Source organism: Macrobrachium rosenbergii, chromosome 4 (assembly GCF_040412425.1).
Source record: "Macrobrachium rosenbergii isolate ZJJX-2024 chromosome 4, ASM4041242v1, whole genome shotgun sequence".
Classification (NCBI taxonomy): Eukaryota; Metazoa; Arthropoda; class Malacostraca; order Decapoda; family Palaemonidae; genus Macrobrachium; species Macrobrachium rosenbergii.
In genome coordinates, this window is record NC_089744.1 from 34,210,478 (window position 1) to 34,230,242 (window position 19,765).

The following is a 19,765-nucleotide window of genomic DNA, read 5'->3' on the forward strand; positions in this document are numbered from 1 at the left end:
TTATCGTGAAGATGTAGCGGCAATGTAGGGCGTAAGTAACTGCAACAACACTTAAAGTGTTAGTGATGGTAGCAGTGTAAAAAAGATTTGAAAATATTGATTTTACCATGGACTCTGATGATACGTTAGATTACAGTGCGACACATTAGGCTACCTTGCCAAAGATGTAACAGTTCAGCAGCTAATAAGGGTAAAACTAAGACAGCTACAGCTCATCGTATCATTGACGCCCCTAGCTAATTAATCATAACTAACCGTGTCGATACCCGTGGCTAGCATATCCAGCAAGAAAGTCAAAACATCCTCTCTACCCAAACCGGGTAACCCCAGCAGCGTCTCGAGCAGAGTGCTCGTTTCTGGTGCGTTGTTTTTCGAACTGGGACTGTGAAAAGGACAGGCGGCGGAATCGGGCGAAGAGATGAATGAAGACGATGCTTTATTATTTCCTTCATCTACCGCTTGCTCTGACAAAGCGAGGCGAGCTTGGACGAGTTCTTGCGTGGCCTGTATGGCTTCCAGTGCAACCCTGGAAGAAGTAGTAGTATAATACTGTACCTGATCGTGCTTTCACTCCAGTGTCATGGATCATACAAAATCCAGTTTCACTGGGATTGAATAATGAAAAGAGTTCTGTTGAAAAGGAAATATGGAAGGTTATTAAAGAGTATCATGGAATAACAATAATTATATTTTCATGCATCAAAAACGTAAATTCATTGGTGTATTCTTTGCAGTATGAACTGTTTTCAATTCAGTCTTTACTCAGTGACTTATTGCTGTGAAAAACTCGGCAAATCCTGGGTGGGGCTGGAGGGTGGAGGCATGGCTTTTGACCATGTAAATTCTACTAATTTGAAAACAAAATTGAAAAAATATTAAATTTAAAAAATGTAGCCGATATACCACGGTCTAGAATCCACAAAATAGCTACATTACATGGTCTGCAATGAAAAAGTATTGAAAAATAGTAGCATTACTCTATGCAGACAAAGAAATTAAAGAAATTTGTGTGAAGAATAATTTTCGTTCCCAGCTCCTAGAATGAAATCCTTGATACGACCATGTCCTGTAACGTAATCTTAGTGAACAGATTACAGCAAAGCACTTTTATTTAGTGACGTGAAGATTACAGCAAACCACCTAGTTAATACCGTATTCCTTCCAGTAGAAACATTTTGATGCAAAACTCACTCTGTAAAAATGTCGTGGGCTTCTTGGAGCTTCTTGATGGAGGAGGTAGGAAAGTATTGCCATAATTTGACGTTTTCCGTCTCGTGGAGCGCTTCCAGGAGTTGCTCCACTAGACAGATTAATCGCGAACTCGGAGACTCTTCTTCTTGGTTTGGGTCAAGAATTCCAAGTCTTCTCTCAAGGGCAATGGTGCCAAGAGCTATAAGATAGAGATGAATGTTACGTCGTTTTTTTTATTCTTTTGATTTTTTTGTGAATGAACTCATTTGAAGAATTCACTTTGAAAAAAGGATGTTGCCTAAAATGTAGACATCCAATTTACAATGGACGTGGCCGCAAAGAGTACAAGGATTTAGATATGAATAAAGAAGGCAGGAAGCACTACGTAGAAAAATGATCGAATGTTATCAAGTAATGACCTAATATTTCTGAGTTTATCGCTGTATTTCCTTATAAAGAGTTTTAATCTTTGATTCAAATCAGCTAAGGAAACCACATGAAAAAGAATGTTGACTCTGACATCTTACATTCGAGAGCCCATTTATACGTTTCTCTTTTGAAGGTTCCAGGTACCTCGTTGTTTCTGTTTCGAATTGAACGTATCCTGGAACATAAACGTGTTGCGTTAGAAATCGTTTCATATCAAACATTGCGCAGTGAAATCGGACATATAACATGTTCCAAATTTGTATCTGATTCAGAATTAAAGATCTCAGCTGACTGAAGTTAAAGAGTGGCTTTGTGTGAAGCAACACAACAGACTGAGTAGGTTTGGGATAAATATCCCTGGTCCCAGTCCATTGCTATTCAGTTGTGAAATATCTTACAGAAGCATCACATACACACATACTACAGTATTGAAGTCTAAGGTCTACCAAACTTAAATTGGCCACTGGAGTCTCTGGGAAGAAACCACACTTTCCCTAGTTAAAACTGTTGTAAATAGATAAAACATCTGACTTTATCCGTTTATGAAAGATCAGATAGTCTCTGAAGAATCCTACCGAGCAATGTAAATTGTTGTCTTTTATCAACAAGATCTTACAAACCGAAGAGAAAATACACGAACGAACGTGCAACACGTGGTCACACGTAAGAGGTTTGTACATGATTACCTTTGACTACCTTTACAGAAAAATGCCTTATGTCATGTTTCGTCGTCACACTTCTTTCAACTGTGTAAGACAAAGCTTATTATGCTATTCAGTCGCTGAACTATAAGCATATCCAGAGAAAAATAAATTTAAACAATTATGCATTATCAATATGCCACATTGCAAATGTGCTGCCAGTTCTTAATCAGGGTATTTCAGGTCAACGTGGGTGAGAATAGATACCGGATCGTCGTATTTCTGAAATAATAGACCACTGTCATCAGGATGAAGCTTGAGGCAAAAATCACTGGAGCATCGCTAATGTCAGGCTAACAAAGTTTACTTCTAGGGTACAGAAAAGAGATTTATTTGATGGTTTTACTAATTTATTCGTAAATATCTCTTGTCTCCCCTAAAGAATATATATATATATATATATATATATATATATATATATATATATATATATATATATATATATATATATCTGCCCTTTTGCAAGCTATCATAATTTTGGAGAGGAGTCAGAAATCTTATCGGAAATACAGCGTACGTTTTCACCTTGATTTATATATATATATATATATATATATATATATATATATATATATATATATATATATATATATATATATATATATATATATATATATATATATATATATATATATATAAAATAAAGGATAAATTTCTGACTCACATCAGGATCAATCCAGGTCTTTCAATTGAAAGACGAGACTGCTGCCAACCAGGCCACACAAGTCATCATTCTACAGGATTTGCTCTCCAAAAGAAGAATGGTAATGACCTTCAGCAGAAAGATGCCATCCAACTGCAGCAAGAGGGCCCAGAATTCTGACAAGTATTCAAACAGGCAAGTTGTCTCTCTCCGAATGATTTTATGTGATTGGAGGAAATTTCTCCCCTGAATAAGTGCCATTATAAGGACTTTAGGTGAACATGATACAGGCATTCCTTAAATCAGTGTCTAAAATCAAGACTTTACCTGTATAAATTTTTGCTGTTAAAAATTGTAACAACAAGAATCAAAAAGACAAAACCATATATATATATATATATATATATATATATATATATATATATATATATATATATATATATATATATATATATATATATATATATATACAGTATATAATATACATATACATCTGTGTCCATTTGTAAGCAATCATGTAATTTTTAGGTGCTCGTCAGTTTTTCCACTGATTTACTTTTATGGGCATCATTTGTCATCCTGCATCCATACATACATTTTTATAAATGTGTATATATATACATATATATGTGTACATATATTAAAGATATACATATATATATATATATATATATATATATATATATATATATATATATATATAGTGTATATATACATATACATGCATATATATATATATATATATATATATATATATATATATTTTATATATATATATATATATTATATATATATATATATATATATATATATATGTAAATATATATTATCAATATATGTGTGTATTATATATATACTCTAATTTATAGTTTACATGAAATTTTAAAGTAATTTTTATTTTGAAAGTATCGATCGTTTCAATAATTTCACATACACATATATAATATATATGTATATATATATATATATATATATATATATATATATATATATATATATATATATATATATATATATATATATATATGCATGTGTTTGTGTGTGAAATTATTGAAACGATTGGGAAGCTCGACTTTGCCAAATACAAAATTGCTTTAAAATTTCATGTAAACACCAAATTAGCGTATTTCTGTACATTTTTACTTCATCGCAGAGTTACAAGCTTAATTAGTTTTCTGAGGAAGATATAAGTACTTCCCTTTGCTTTTTGGTTTATGCAATTACTCGTTTTCCTTGTCACATCAGCGCACCTAACACAAAAGAGGATGCTTTAGTTGTATTGCGAATCGGAAACAATGAAAACCCCATAAGTGATAAGAAAAATCTGTTGTTAAATTAAAAAACGGTGCGATATCTAAGTTCTACCTTTTGTGTTTCTGAACCATTCGTCGTTATTATTACCGGGTTGTGAACTATTTAGCTGACATTATCTTATATAATTTTGTCGTTACTTCGATTAGCGTGATTAATAACAGTTTTAGTTATTTACCCTAATTTACCCAGTCTTTGAGTTATGCATATTTATCCTGCCTACCAATATATGTTTTTAAAGCCTTAATATTATATTAGCATTTATACCCAACTTGTTAGTGCCATCTACCGGTCGTTCCAGCGAAGGGCTTTCGTTTCTCTGAGGTGAAAACGCCTTTCCCTGCTCTCATCACTCCATAAGGAACATCGGAGCAGCCCACCGGTGGCTAGTCGCATTCGCAAGGTGTTAAGTGTCGAGTGAAAAGGAAGCAGTTAAGTCGCGTTGGATGTGTTCCGGGTTTGGTGTTTTGCTGCTCGTTTCCCGTCTTTTTTTTATGTAAGTGTTTGTAGTGTTGAATCGTTCCCAGAAGGCGACTAACCCTTGTAGATCGTGTTTGTTAATTATTTGTATTCAGTTGGCTTAGATACTGACGATTAGGTCTCTGCAATGTTAGCGAGTTTTTTGTGTATTTTTTTTTTATTTTATTTTACGAGACGTTGGTATAGTTAAATTTAGAAATATAAGTAGTTGACGTTTTACCTTTTTTTTCAGATCTGTGCTTTGGTGACTAGCTGACCTGCTGCCTTCTCCAGACTTCGTGGGTAACGTATTTTTTCCTTCAAAACGAAGAGGTAAGGAGCTCTTCACTTTTTTTTTTTAAACCAAAGGTAATGCAAGCTTATCCTCCCCCTTCAGGGGCGGAGCCCCTGATGTGGGGAGGATTTCTTCTTGTCGTACGGTAGACTTTTGTCTACCGTACGACAAGAGGGGCTTGCACTTGTAGGGTGAAAATCTGCTAGTTAAGTGAAGCTTTTCTAATGGTTAGTCTGTGTTTAAAAATAGTCTGGAGGTCTTTTTCTTTAATAAATCTCACTTGGCAGAATAAGGATTTTGTGGTGCAAGTTTTGTACATGTATCTTCATTCTGAGGTTTAGTATTTTAGCACAGTCCTCTTGCATGTTTTAGACAATTCTGCATTCTAAAATAGACACTAGCCTTCTAACTACATTTTTTGTCTTGCAGGTTGTGCTGGTTCTTAAGCAGTGGCAAGGTCCTTTAATACGTCTGTCAAACGAAGATGTTCCAGACTTGAACGGAAGTGACGTAACAACCGAAGTTTTGGTAATACAGGAGTAGCAATTACAGTTGATAATTTTCCATTAAATTTCTTTATCCCTGGTTGGTTTGAGTGTTTGGATAATGAGTATGAATAGAGACCAGGAATTCAGTGACAAGTAAATAGTAATGTTTCTGGAAACTGTTTTACTGGAGAGAATGTCACACAGGTGTCAAACGTATGTGATGTATATAAATCATATGTATGAACTAAGCCCTTCAAGTTTAAATAGAAATTTCACCCCTTTAACGGCTTGAGCAGAATGGTTTGACATATAATTTAAGTGATCTTTGAAGTTTATGATTATCTACAAAAAAAAAAAACGTGAAATGCAAAAGTATTTAAGAAATTAACTTTTTAGGATTTTGTACATGATACGCAAAGCTGGAAGCTATGAACTTTTAACTTAACATGTTTGTGTATGTATGTAGTACAAGGGAATAATTAATTCTAAATTGATAAACTAAACTGTAACGCCAAAAGTATGTAAAACATAATCTTATACATTTGTGCCGGGTGGGGGTGTGGGAGGGTGGTTACCCTCAAACAAGGAACTTGAACCAAAGAATGTGCAATGCAGTGCAGTAGTCATGGCCTCTCCCGGTGGCTTGTTAACTTGTCGCCACCATGACCGGGTAAGGCGTCGAAATGTGCTCCTGACACGATCTGGCAGTCGCAAACAGCAAGACAATTAGGCAAAAACCAACTCGACATAGGTTAAGCCGACAGCCTACAACTACGTCCATAGACAAATTGGTTTAGGTATATGTGAGGGATGTTGGTAACGGGTTTCCACTGTTACAAATTACCAGTTGGAATGATTAGTCAGAATTTGAAAGTTTAATTTGCTGATTATCTAGTAGTATTAAGAAATGATTGCCGTGATTGTGAACTTCTGTTGTGTAAAAATATGCCTTAATGGCATTTGTGAGACTATATCTCCATTTGGCAAGGGGCAAGGTAGTCCGGAAGAATATCAGTTAGGTGAGAAGACATTGTTCTTACTAGAATCGTTGCAGGCGCTGCTAACTTAAAATCGTGGAACCAGGGGTAGTTGCACTTAACTGTTTCTAATTTACGGGGCAGTACTCCTCTTCATGGAGATTTCATACGTCTATTCGTTTAAACCCCTTTCCCGAGTTACAATACTATTATGCAGCTTTAAGCTTTCATTACCTGGGCATATACGTCTTAGCAATTCTACTCAACAAATTGCGAAAGCCTTGTATAACAGCCACTCTTAGGATGCGACTACTTGGAAGTTTTTCTACCTCCCCTATTGTTGAAATCGGAAAACTATGGATTTAACATGTCAATTTCCTTTTTGTGGTCTGGTCGCGTGAGTCTTGTACATGTTATGGTGTAGAGTGCCTAAAGGGGACAAATCTCATATTTTCTAAATGATTTTGCAACAAAAGTATGCGTGCATCAGTTGTTAGTCAAACTTTCGTTAATCGCTTCAGTCCATACCTGCAGTCCTGTTTTTAGTGGAGGATAAAAAAAATGCAACACTTAGCAAGACTACGAAACGAACCTGAGAATGAATGCCTCTGCCACTTCGTTCATTCTGGGAAGGTAGCGACCGACGATTTCGGAATTAGTGATAGGCTTCTGCACCTGGCGCCTCACCCTCCACCACTCTTCCCCTTGCCTTTGTTACGAAGGAGTACAAAGATTATCAAAAACTAAGGCGTGAAGAGAAAGTTCTGTATTACTTGAGAGTAAATGAAAATTACATATTTTGCTGGACTCTAGAACCAATTTGTAGAAATATCTGAAGAACACCCCTTCTTTGAAATAGTATAGATCTTGTGTTAATTATCAACATTTTTAGCAGTCCTAACACTTGATCCCAGATAATTACTGGAAATAATGAGCCTCTTGTGTACAAGCAATTACCTTCATGGAGTTACAGGCTAAGAATAGAAAAATAGAGATTCCCAGTTCCAAAGAGAACTAAACATACTCAGCCAATATACCAGCTTTGCCAAGGAAGACGTCCTGGTAGGTATCGGTTTTGCCATCAGCTCCTCCTGGTCCTCGTATCTTTTTGAGAGACTGCATTCCTGGTCGAATGGGGTTGTACATCGTAGAATGGTACATCTTTTGCGCGTCAGCTGGGTCAGTGATGAATATCATGTTCGGGTGGCCTGGCATGTCCTTCCGAAAGATTGGGCCGAACTCTTCTCTGAGAGCCCTCCAGAAGAGGTACAACCGTTGGGGATCGAAATCTGAGAGATTATTATATTATTATTATTATTATTAATGAACGCTTGTATGGAACCAACCTAAAAGGCCACGAACATGCAGATCAAACCAAGGCCACATAGAATAAGTGAAAAACAACAGAGTAAGGTGATTTTACAAAATTAAGTAAGTTCTGTGTGAACATGCAGTCAAGTCTCGCTTTTGAGAAGTAAGGAAAACCATACAAAAAGATTTTATTTTATGCAAATTATTTTAAAGGAGGTATAACTTATGAAAGCACTTAAACCATCCGTATAAAAAGAGACGTGACGTTGAGCATTTAAATCTGCTTTTGCAAGATGGTGAAGAACCAGTGTTTCAAGTAACATTGCGGTCACTTTGAATATATTTTGTGCCATTTTAGCATGAAGTTATTCTTCTCTGAGTAAATATACTAAAAGACGTTAGACTAAAAACTTTGTGCTCATCCCAGAACTTTATTCTCGGTGGAAATAATCATGTTGCTAAACGAGAATGGGTGAAAATTTATATTTCATCCTGACATTTTGGAGCTGTTATTAATGAGGCACTAAGAAACTATTCGGCTGCCTCGTTGTTTTTAAATTCTAACTTCAATATTTGCAAGAAAGGTACCTTCTAATGCCAACAGGTGATACACAAAGAAAAATAGAAGAAAAAGTCTTTTCATTTTCCAGTACCTACCTTTATGACTTATCATATAAGGCAGGCAGCCAACCAGCGGCCATGATTTTGGACCGGGCAGCTCGGTTGCTGGACGCGGTGAGGAACGGTCTACAGTTGTGGCGTCATCTATCGTAAACGATCTTTCTTGCAACATCTTTTCGTCATCAAAGATGAGCTCGGCATTCTCCTCCATCAGGTTGTAAGCCTCAAGGTAAGGCAATGACTGGCTGAGCTCAGAATAAAATTGGTGACCGCTCCGTAACTCTGCCATTCTGAAAGTTTTCCCTGTCTGAAGGGTTTCTGCCGGTTTTGACTGGGCCGCCAGTCTTCTTCTGGCTCCCGAGAGAATCGGAAAATCTCCAGTCGGAGTTTCTTCATGTTTTCTCTGGAAAGGGGCTAAGGATCTTTCGGTAAGATTCCTCCCGGCTTTCGACCGGAAATATGGCCACCTTCTCACTCCTGTGAAGGCCCTCATCTGGGCAAAGGGGACAAAAGTAGGACATTAGTTTGTTTTTCTTACCCATATATTTTGAGACAAATAAGAATGATTCTGAGTTGACGATATGATTAACATTTATACTTTTTGTAGTGAAATTAGTGTGGCTGTTTTGTAAAAAGGAATCGCAAATTATATAAAAACATTGTGCACGAAATTTCTAGGAACTGTTATTTGCATTTTAATATCTTATCAGACTTATCACGACCACTCAAGCACCCGTAACATCAAAGGTCGTGCTAAAACTACAAAGTCATACTTTTATCAGCTGATTAGGTTAGTTTTGAAGCATTCAATTAAATACACATTAGAGTTGTATTTTCCAGAATCCTTCATCACCATTTCCGATGATTTGTTAGTTTCCGCTGGAAAAAGACACAAATTGCTATTCTTAGTTTAGTTCTTGATTCACTTCCCATTTCATTGGTCGTCATTTTTTCCCCTTGGACTAACATTTTATTCTTATTTACGTGGACCCAGTACACTTAATATTTGCTCTACGAAATATTCTGCTTCAGTGGATGTATGTTTTTTATGCTTTATTATTTTTCTGTTTTAGCCTTGACGATGGGAATATGAATTCCTTAAACGCAAGTGTTGCAAATAAAGTATATATATATATATATATATATATATATATATATATATATATATATATATATATATATATATATATATGTATATATATGAACGTATATGAGTGTATATATATGCATATATATATATATATATATATATATATATATATATATATATATATATATTTATACAACTTACATAATTGTTCTGGTTATTAATACAGTTAATAACAGGACCTCATTTAAATTGGATGGTAGCCGGACGATGAGGACTGTTAGTCCTGAAAAACTTTTCTTGGATAAATGTCTCCGCTAGGCACCACCCAGTTTAAATGACGTCCTGTTATTAATATATATATATATATATATATATATATATATATATATATATATATATATATATTTATATAATTAATAAATGGGACTGAACGGATAAAACCGAATTACGTTAACATAAATATAAACTAGAAACGCACTTCCCAATTACATACTCTAGAGCACACTTGAATACATTCACACAAAGTATAAAATCATATTACATATAGACACACATATACAGTTACACAAGAGCACTTTAAAAGAATATACAAAATCCTGAAACACTCCGAATAAATTATATCAGGAAAAAATGTTTTAAAAAATCCAAAAAAGTTTCAATGAACTCAGACAATAACACACTTAATAATGCCATATTAAAAGCACAAGGGTCTAACTTTTCAATGCAAGTAACAGAACGACACCAACAGACAAAAAAAAAAAAAAAAAATAATAATAATAATAATAATGAAATAAATAAATAAAAAAGATCAGAGGCACAAACAGTGAACTAGGAAAAGAACAATGGAATAGAGGCGGTTTGGGCGCTTAACGAGGGAACACATAGTTTAATATGTAGAGATTTGAGTATCAGAAATTGTGTTGGCTTTGAGCTTGGCCGATAACGTGATGCACTATAGGCACTACTAAATAGTGTGGCGTGTCCCTTCATCCCCTAGCTGCTTCCACTTTTACTTTGCCTCCATTCCCCTTCCGTTTTCAGCTTTGCTCTCCAGCACTTTGTACTTCATTTCCTTTATTTTTCTGGACATTTTATCTTACCATCCAACGACAACTCTCTCTGTCCACCGTCTTGATAGCTACATGGCCAAAAGTATTCCAGTGCTGAGCTTGACAACCTAAATGTCATAAGTCGTATAAAATCAGTTTATCTTCCTGGTTTTCATTTACTACCACAATTTTACTCTTGTTCAAATAAACTCTCCACTTCTTTTGTAAACGTTTCGCAGCTCTTACACTCATTTCTGTCGTCTCTTTTCATCATTCCCAATCAGTTGTTGCTATTATCTGTAAACATAAACAATTCCCCACTTCATTCACGACGCGTTTTCTTGTGCTCCAAATTAGCATCTAAATGTTGTCCTTTATCTGGCTTCCCCGTAGCGGGGTAGTGCCATCAGTGCACCTCATGCGGTACACTGTAGGCATTATTTATGGTTCTTTGCAGCGTCCCTTCGGCCCCTAGCTGCAACCCCTTTCATTTCTTTTACTGTACCTCCATTCATATTCCACCCTCTACTAACAACTGATTCATATTGCAACTGCTATGTTTTCCTCATTTCCGTTTCAGCACTGAATGACCTCATAGGTCCCAGCGCTTGGCCTTTGGTCTAAACTCGATTTAGTTCAGTTATCTGGCTTGTTATATTATTCCAACCATAAACAGCCATGGAGACATAACACCCCCTTGTCTTAGGCTCACTTGTACACCAAACCGATCACTCCTCACTCATACAAATCGGCTGCGCTTATAGCATATCTTCTATACTATGCATCTTCAATGTCCCTAAAATAGTTTTTTCTTTGTCTTATGCATTACATAGTTTTCTCCTAATGTCAGACTTCTCCCATAGCTGTTTCATAACAAACTCTTACTCCATATGCCTTCTACCTTACGTAAAGCCCTATTCATCCTTTTGTCATGTGCCTCACTTTAGTTAAAATCCTTCCTTACATCTTTTCCAAGTGTACGAAGCAATGCTATACCCCTACAATTCTTACAGGCCCCTCTCATGACTCTCACTAGATCCACCCACCCTCTACCTTGTCTAAATCTACACATTTCTTCTTACTGGTCCTCCTGCAATCTCTGTTACTATTTCATTCTAAATCCTACCGTGCATCATCGTTTACATACTAAGCAATACATACATATATATAATACACACACACATATATGTATATAAATATATATATATATATATATATATATATATATATATATATATATATATATATATATATATATATATATATATATATATATATATATATATATATATATATATATCACAGTTGCCTCGATTATCTTTACTGTTTAACATTAGTACAATTATTCCTTTAAATTATTCCTTTGGAGCTTTTCTCTCGCGAGTTCGAATCTCCGACCGGCCAGTGAAGAACGAGAGGAATTTGTTTCTGTTGATAGAAATTCATTTCTCGCTGTAATGTGGTTCGGATTCCACAATGAACTGTAGGTCCCGTTGCTAGGTAACCAATTGGTTCCTAACCACGTAAAAATAAATCTAATCCTTCGGGCCAGCCCTAGGAGAGCTGTTAATCAGCTCAGTGGTCTGGTTAAACCAAGATATACTTATTATTTTTCTCATCCACACGTATCGTACAAGCTGGTCAGCCACTTGATACAAGTCTCACTACAGTATCGTACTTGTAACCCCATACACTTCTGGCGTCTTTCTATTCTTCAGTCTCCTATTTGACCTCCTTACCTCCTTATATCCTGAACAGTCACTCCCACAAACATTCTCAAAATTACACTTCTGTGCCCACAAACACTTCTTGTTGTGCCTGTGATCCCAGCATAGAATTTACTTCTTATTTTCTCCTTCCACCTTTGCATCTTTAAATCTAGCTTATATTTAATTCATTTTCTCCTTATACGTTCTTGTCACTCCATTCTTATTTAACTCACTTATCATGATTACATCTACAGCCACAATTTTACCTCTTCCTTTCAAACTTGATATTATATGTTTTTGGTTTTGCTTCAACTAAGTAAAGAGCAGATATGCCTCCAGCCACCATTCTTTTCTTCTTACAACTTTATCCGTCATTTTGCCTATCCATCTACTTTATACTAGCACGTACTAGCAAACTCTTGGCTTTACCCTTTTCTCTTTCCCAGTAATTATACTCACGATTATCATTTTGGAAACCATGTATCAGCAGAAGGCAAGCCCCTTTACAAATATATTTCCACATGAATGTTTCCAGTCTCATTTACGAATTCCGTAGTTCCAAAACGGCCAAGTACCTACAAAGGCTCTTCCAAAACCAATGTCCTTAAGTCTTATTTTCTTTACATTCGTAGACCATGCAAACTCACGATTACAACTTTTCTTCTATCGCATTCAATCTTACCTGCGCACTTGTCGCATTAATGCATTTTTAATTTCCCAAATGTCCCGAGAGACGATCTTTACACCACAAGTACTACCCCAGTTTTCTAGCTCTACACCTTTCAGCTATCACAGACACAAACACCATGTCTTAACCATTCCTGCACACACACACACACTGCTCTCCATTCAACTTTGTCTCACCATGCCAATATAACATTATTTCTCTCCCTGTAATCAAATAATCATATATATCTGCTGAAATCAAAAGACAAAAATCTCCGTCATTCTTAGAAGGACACCATAGAATTCTGTCAAAACTTTAATAAGTGCATGTACACCAATTATAGCCTTAAATTTAAATGTTTCTGACATTGCCTTTAAATAACGATATGTAACGATCTCATTTCGTTGGTCTTCTCAACTGATGTTATGTATCAATGGCAGTGCATTTACACATTCCGCTACACCGTGTAATTCAGAACACACCCCTTTACAGACGTCACGTGGTCCTCAATAATGTTTGCTAATGTATACATACTCTTGGGGTAACGATGTAGTGGCTGGTAAATTGCAGTGTTCAGTTTTCCAGCCAGTTTACCCAAAATGGCCTTAAATTTGACATACACAAACATCCAACTATAATTTGCCATGGTGAAAATTTGTAAAAATTTCTTCATCAGTAAGTTTGGAGCAAATATATCTCAAAGATGGTCTGTTTTATGAAATTTATGACTCCAAAGCACCTGTTTACCACAGTAAACAAGTGATTTGGTTTGCTTTATTATTTCAGGAGAACACTTTCTAAAGAATGTGCGTTTTTCTGAAAAATGTGTGTACATAACATGGGAGGAAACTAAATAAAGTGGAAAAACCTATTTCAACATATCAAATTATTATTATTATTATTATTATTATTATTATTATTATTATTATTATTATTATTATTATTATTATTATTATTACACTGGAGAGCCCTAGGGGCCTCACATATGCTACAAGAAATCATGCTACTAAAAAAAATAACGCGATTTTGTGACGTCATAGGATAGAAACTACACTCCTTGTGTCATGTGTTATGAGTCGCAAAAGCCACATTCTCCACTTTCTGAATAAAGTTAACGTTACTTATTCGTTCATTAGAGAGACGATGCTTGCATACCTATCTTGTATTCATGTCACTGGAATCACATCATTAAACAGGCAAATAATGCGCTGAACTTTCTTCGGCGCAATCGAGTTTTCTGTACATCGTATAATGCTGTATGAAACTCTCAGCCATGGCCCATGAAACTCTCAGCCGCGGCTCATGAAACTTTCAGCCTCCGCCCGGTGGTGGCCTGTGTTTTTGGCACCTATAGCGGTGCCAGGCGCACGATCATGGCTAACTTTAACCTTAATTAAAATAAAAACTACTGAGGCTAGTGGGCTGCAATTTGGTATGTTTGATGATTGGAGGGTGAATGATCTATATACCAATTTGCAGCCCTCTAGCCTCAGTAAGCGCGGACGGACAGACAAATAGCCCCTTCGGTACTTTTCTTTTTCAGGAAACAAAAAATACTCATAGTAGCATAAGTCTTAAAATGGAGAAACAAATCCACAGTTATGTATGGGTATACAGCTTTCGGGAATCCGTTCGATTCACTTTTGAGAAGGGGAATCGAACAGGTTCCCTAAAGCTCTTTGTAGAGATTTATTTTTAAATATATGAACCCATTCATAATTGTGAATTTGTTTCTTCAATCACAACATTATGACGACACACCCTCTTTGGAAGCAAATATGTTAAAAGATTCAACACACAAGCTTCAAATGAAAATTCGATCTTTGTTTTCTAATATTACCCAGAACAGAATCATCATTGTCCCGTATATCGAAGATCGTATGCAGCAAGCATGACGGTTAGGTGTGCGGCGCAAACAAACTTCGTCAAATATTTGAGGGTCTCTGAGTAAGGACCATTTTGGAATATCAACATTAAAACCGGAAATATACTAAAACCGCGTGAAATTTTGTTACAAACCAAATTTCAGGTTACTATCTCCTCGAAACCCAGGTGTTCCCACACTCAACAACCCAGCGAACCACCAAAAATATTCATGCGTCAATCGTATCAAGGCTGTCTAGGCGTTTTTGGGATATTTCGACTCCTCCACTTTAGGCTGCAGGGAGCCCCTAAACAGAAATTTACCAACACAAGCCAGCAAAAATGCCTATTAAGACTCAATTACCTTCAGTAGAGAAAGGGAGAGACAGGGGGACGGAGCTGTAACAGTACGACGTACTCAGACAGAAGCAGCACTGAGCTTACTGCTACTTATCCTGGCGAGGAGTGATTCATTGATAAAGAGGCGAAGTATTTAAGTGTGTGAGGTGACGTGCTTTTACTTTCTGCTGGCATCTCTTTGGCCACTACATGTATCTTACATACGAAATAAACACACACACACACACACACACATATAATGTACATATATATACAGTATATATATACATACATATATATATATGTATATATATATATATATATATATATATATATATATATATATATATATATATATATATAGTATATATATATGTTTGTGTGTGTGTGTAAGAAAGTTGTTACCTATATATATATATATATATATATATATATATATATATATATATATATATATATATATATATATATATATATATATTACACACACACACACACACACACACATATATATATATATATACATATACATATACATACTGTACATATATACTGTATGTGTGTGTATGTGTGAGAGAGTGGGGGTGTGTGTGTTTTCTAAAAATGGTAGATTTTGTTAAGACGTGAATAGAGTTCGTTTGGCATATCTTTATGGATAAGCAGCAAGGAGGCTACTTTATGAAGCTTTATGTCTTACATTTGATTTGATGCTCGTAGCGAAAAATAGCTAAAATATAACTTAAACTCTGCGAGAGAGAGAGAGAGAGAGAGAGAGAGAGAGAGAGATTAGTTACAGTTCTGATAAAAGCTTCGTAATTTTGAAGACACTATGGCTTTGCTAACATCAGCCATTATATCCTCTTGCTATGTTTATCTTTCTTTACGTAATGAATATGATCATTATCTCTTTATCTTATTTAGGTCATGTGTCGCCATCGGAGGATATAGAATGCATCTAATTTTCCTATATTCAAGGATAATCTCAGGCTTATTTTACATTCCAGCCTTTTTCCCTTCAAGTTTGCTGCTCAACTTCTCTAACTATTTCTTCTTGGTGTAACCGTGGGGTTTTGTCCCAGTTCAACCTTTAGATCCTTGTACCTCATCTCCTTCGTTTTCTGGAACTCTTTACTTTGCTGTCCAACCATTTCAACGCCCTCTTTTCATTGTCTAAAGCGCTGAATGGCAGAGAGTGCCCCAGTGTATGGCTTGACAGCTTAAATGTCATAAAAGCAATTTCATAAACCAGTTTAATTGTAACTTTCCTCACGGTGGCTGCTGAAATAGCAAAGGCTTGTTTTATGCAGAGGCCAGTGGCACTGGCTCACCAATTCCGTTTTGTGCCAGAGACGTAAAAGAAAAGGAAAGAATAACGAAGATTAAATAGCGACCCAAACGGGGGAGGAAGACTCGCCTCTTAGACGACGGAAGATCATGAAAAATCGTGACTTTGCAGCCAGCCGGACTCTTCCAATGAAGTCCCATCAATTCAAGAACAACAGATGTTCCTAGGAATGTTCTCATCTCGGACTATTTACCCTGTCATCTAATTATTGTAAGACTGCATTAACGTAGTATTTTTGGCCCATTCATTCTTTTCTGACAAAGGAACATTTCACATGAGTTAGTCCAATAAACAGAGTATTATCGAAAATGGGTGGCCAAACACACACACTCAGGAACTGATGATCAAGGAAAGGTTTTCCTAGAATAAGTGTCTGATGTTTATGAAGACATAGCAGCATAACAGAATCATTCCTTATTGTGGGACGATTTGTTTACGGTAAGAGGTATTTAGAAATCCTACAGAACGGTTTTATCCACGAATCTGAATGACTGGAACTCGGAGGAAACTGTCGAAGAGAGACAGTACATCTCGCCTTTGTTCTCCCTTTTTATGAAGTTTCTAAAAAAAATTCCCTAACAGTTTCGATGGAAGACATGGGCCGATTTCATGTCTAGCCAGTATGATCACCACATTTAAGCCCAGGTGATTTTCTTTTTATTGAGCCAAATCCATGATCTTTGAGGCTATTGATACAGATTATTCACAAAATATAATATTCAGCTTCGGCGTCGCAACACGGTTTGTACATGCAATAATGAAGGACTTACTGTAGATTAAAAATCTCGAGAATATATCTTTGTAGAATGTAGTCGATTTTTTTGCTTCCTATTCTTCACGGATCGATTTCATCTTTAACTGAACTTTACTCATAGTGATCCTTGTTTCTTGAAAGGCAGTAACATAATGAGTAAAGTTCAGTTAAAGATGAAATCGATCCGTGAAGAATAGGAAGCAAAAAAATCGACTACATTTTACAAAGATATATTCTCGAGATTTTTAATCCACAGTAAGTCCTTCATTATTGCATGTACAAACCGTGTTGCGACGCCGAAGCTGAATATTATATTTTGTGAATAATCTGTATCAATAGCCTCAAAGATCATGGATTTGGCTCAATAAAAAGAAAATCACCTGGGCTTAAATGTGGTGATCATACCGGCCGGACATGAAATCGGCCCATGTCTTCCATCGAAACTGTTAGGGAATTTTTTTTTTAGAAACTTCCTAAAAAGGGCCCGATATGTTCAATGACCTATTCTCGTTGATATTTTTCAGTTTTGTTTTTCATAGGTACATTCCACTGTGTAAGTTACGAGGTGTAATTACAATTACACTTAGTAATTTACACAGTGTAATGTATCTGTGAATAACAAAACAATAAAAATATTAACGAGAGAAGGTTACTGAACATATCTGGGTCTAATTTTTAGTGATTAGAACAGAAATATAGATAGATAGATAGAGGATTATATTGCTGTCTTCAAGAAACAAGGATCACTATGAGTAAAGTTCAGCTAGAGATGAAATCGATCCGTGAAGAATAGGAAGTAGAAAAATCGAAGTAATCGGAGACATACTGAGCCCAGAAAATGTCTGACCTGTTTTGACGTCGTCAGTGCTCCGAAAATTTCTCGGGTATCGCATTGTAGATGAACTAAAGACCGTAATATCTCTCTGTGATAGACAGCATGGATTTAGCTCTACCTGTTTTCTACTCTGCAAAAATTGCGATACAGGTGTTGATGTTTGTTTTGCTGATTCTGTTAATCTCTCATGAAGAAATTGTTAGAATGTCGTATTCCGACTCTTTATGCAAATTTAGTTCACTTCTGGTATAGTAATAAACAGATAAATTTGAAATATATATCGTGTTTCACATGAATGGGGAACAAAAGAGTGAATGCGCCGGGAAGGATTATCAAGCCTGTTTTCAGGAACTGGTATTGACGGGTTTTCACAGAATATTTCTGACATGACGGACATTGCCGCTAAGGCAACGCTGATGTTGTGTTATTGGCGTTTCAGAGGTAGTTCGCAAAAATATGTAGAAACAACTTACGTATAATAAAAAAAGCTCTTGATAGTGGCTTGAAATTTAATCATACGAGGACCAAAATACATGGTTTTAATGACTAAAATGAAAGAAACAACAAATATCAATCCAGTTAAGAACGGTAGTTAACAAGTCGACCCTATAAAATCATTTCGGTATTTGGGATTCGTGATGACGTGATTTCAATTGGAATGATGACATAACCGCACCTTAAGCAAATTTTAAACTGAATTTAATATACTGTTAAGAAAATCTAGTTTTGGTCACAAAAACCTAAACTTTTGTTTTCACAATTTTGCCTACGGATATGCTGTATGACTGCTGGTTCATGTCCTTAGAATTTATTCACAACTCTTGGTGGTGATTACCAAATTTTAAACCTTTCATATCACGAAAGTAAACATGACGCTTGCAACAGATTTTGACATTCTAACGTCTTTTTTGCAAGTCTAAGGTTATGTCTGCATTGCCGTTGCTGAGTAACCCGTGGGGATTTATTAGAAAAAATTAGTTTCTTTTTAAATACCTTCAGTTTTCTTACAGGAAGCTTATGAAATTCTAAATAAATCTATGGCAAAAATTCTTTATCATTTAGTGATAAAGACGCTATTACGGCAAGAACTTGTTTTATTAATATAAAAAAGAATTAGTAAGAGATTCTTGTCATTCATGTTGAAAATGTATTTGGATTTATTTACAATACTATTTAACACTACATAATTCCATCAAGGCTATTCCACGTTTTATTTTGACACCTCATTGTTTGAGTTAAGTGCGAGTTCTAGAAAGATAATTTGACTGAAATTTTTGAGTTAGTTTCGTATGACATCTTATTTGCTTTTGATTATGTTTTATCTTCATATATGTGTTAATGCAATTAATGAACAGGTTCCTTACGCAATAATAACATGATGTGATCAAAGCATACCTTTTTCCTGTGTATTTTCAGTATGTAAATCTTCACTATTTTGTATTTTGTATCCTAAATATGAAATAAAGATGAACTGAAATATACTGAAATCTATCTATCTATCTATCTATCTATCTATCTATGTATCTATCTACGTCGTTTTGGTAGCCCCAGTGACCTTTTAACTTCTCGGCATTAGCGTATCTGTTTATAGGTGGGGATGTGGGCGGGGGCAGGGGGGGAGGGGAGTTGGCCGGCGCCGGTGGGAGATAAGACTATCACCAGAAGCCAAAACTCCAAGCGGGAAATAA

General features: G+C 35.7%; 1 protein-coding gene and 1 long non-coding RNA gene across 3 annotated transcripts in view; one reads left to right on the forward strand and one right to left on the reverse strand.

The window, feature by feature from the left end:
• LOC136832605 (uncharacterized) overlaps positions 1–5,596 on the forward strand; it is a 25,119-nt gene extending 19,523 nt beyond the window's left edge. Inside the window, exons 2-3 of the long non-coding RNA XR_010851267.1 lie at positions 4,988–5,067; positions 5,459–5,596. This is a non-coding gene — a long non-coding RNA (uncharacterized lncRNA). The remainder of the gene's footprint in view (positions 1–4,987; positions 5,068–5,458) is intronic.
• The window catches only part of LOC136832594 (cytochrome P450 CYP12A2-like), a 20,559-nt gene extending 5,253 nt beyond the window's left edge, over positions 1–15,306 (reverse strand). For both annotated transcript variants that reach the window (XM_067093775.1, XM_067093766.1), the window contains exons 1-7: positions 15,169–15,306; positions 8,463–8,919; positions 7,519–7,783; positions 7,087–7,203; positions 1,719–1,795; positions 1,192–1,390; positions 256–526 (exon numbers count right to left, since the gene is read on the reverse strand). In XM_067093775.1, the coding sequence (XP_066949876.1) occupies positions 256–526; positions 1,192–1,390; positions 1,719–1,795; positions 7,087–7,203; positions 7,519–7,783; positions 8,463–8,919 (1,386 nt within the window). In that variant the 5' untranslated portion in view covers positions 15,169–15,306. The remainder of the gene's footprint in view (positions 1–255; positions 527–1,191; positions 1,391–1,718; positions 1,796–7,086; positions 7,204–7,518; positions 7,784–8,462; positions 8,920–15,168) is intronic.
• Between the last annotated feature and the right edge of the window lie 4,459 nt (positions 15,307–19,765).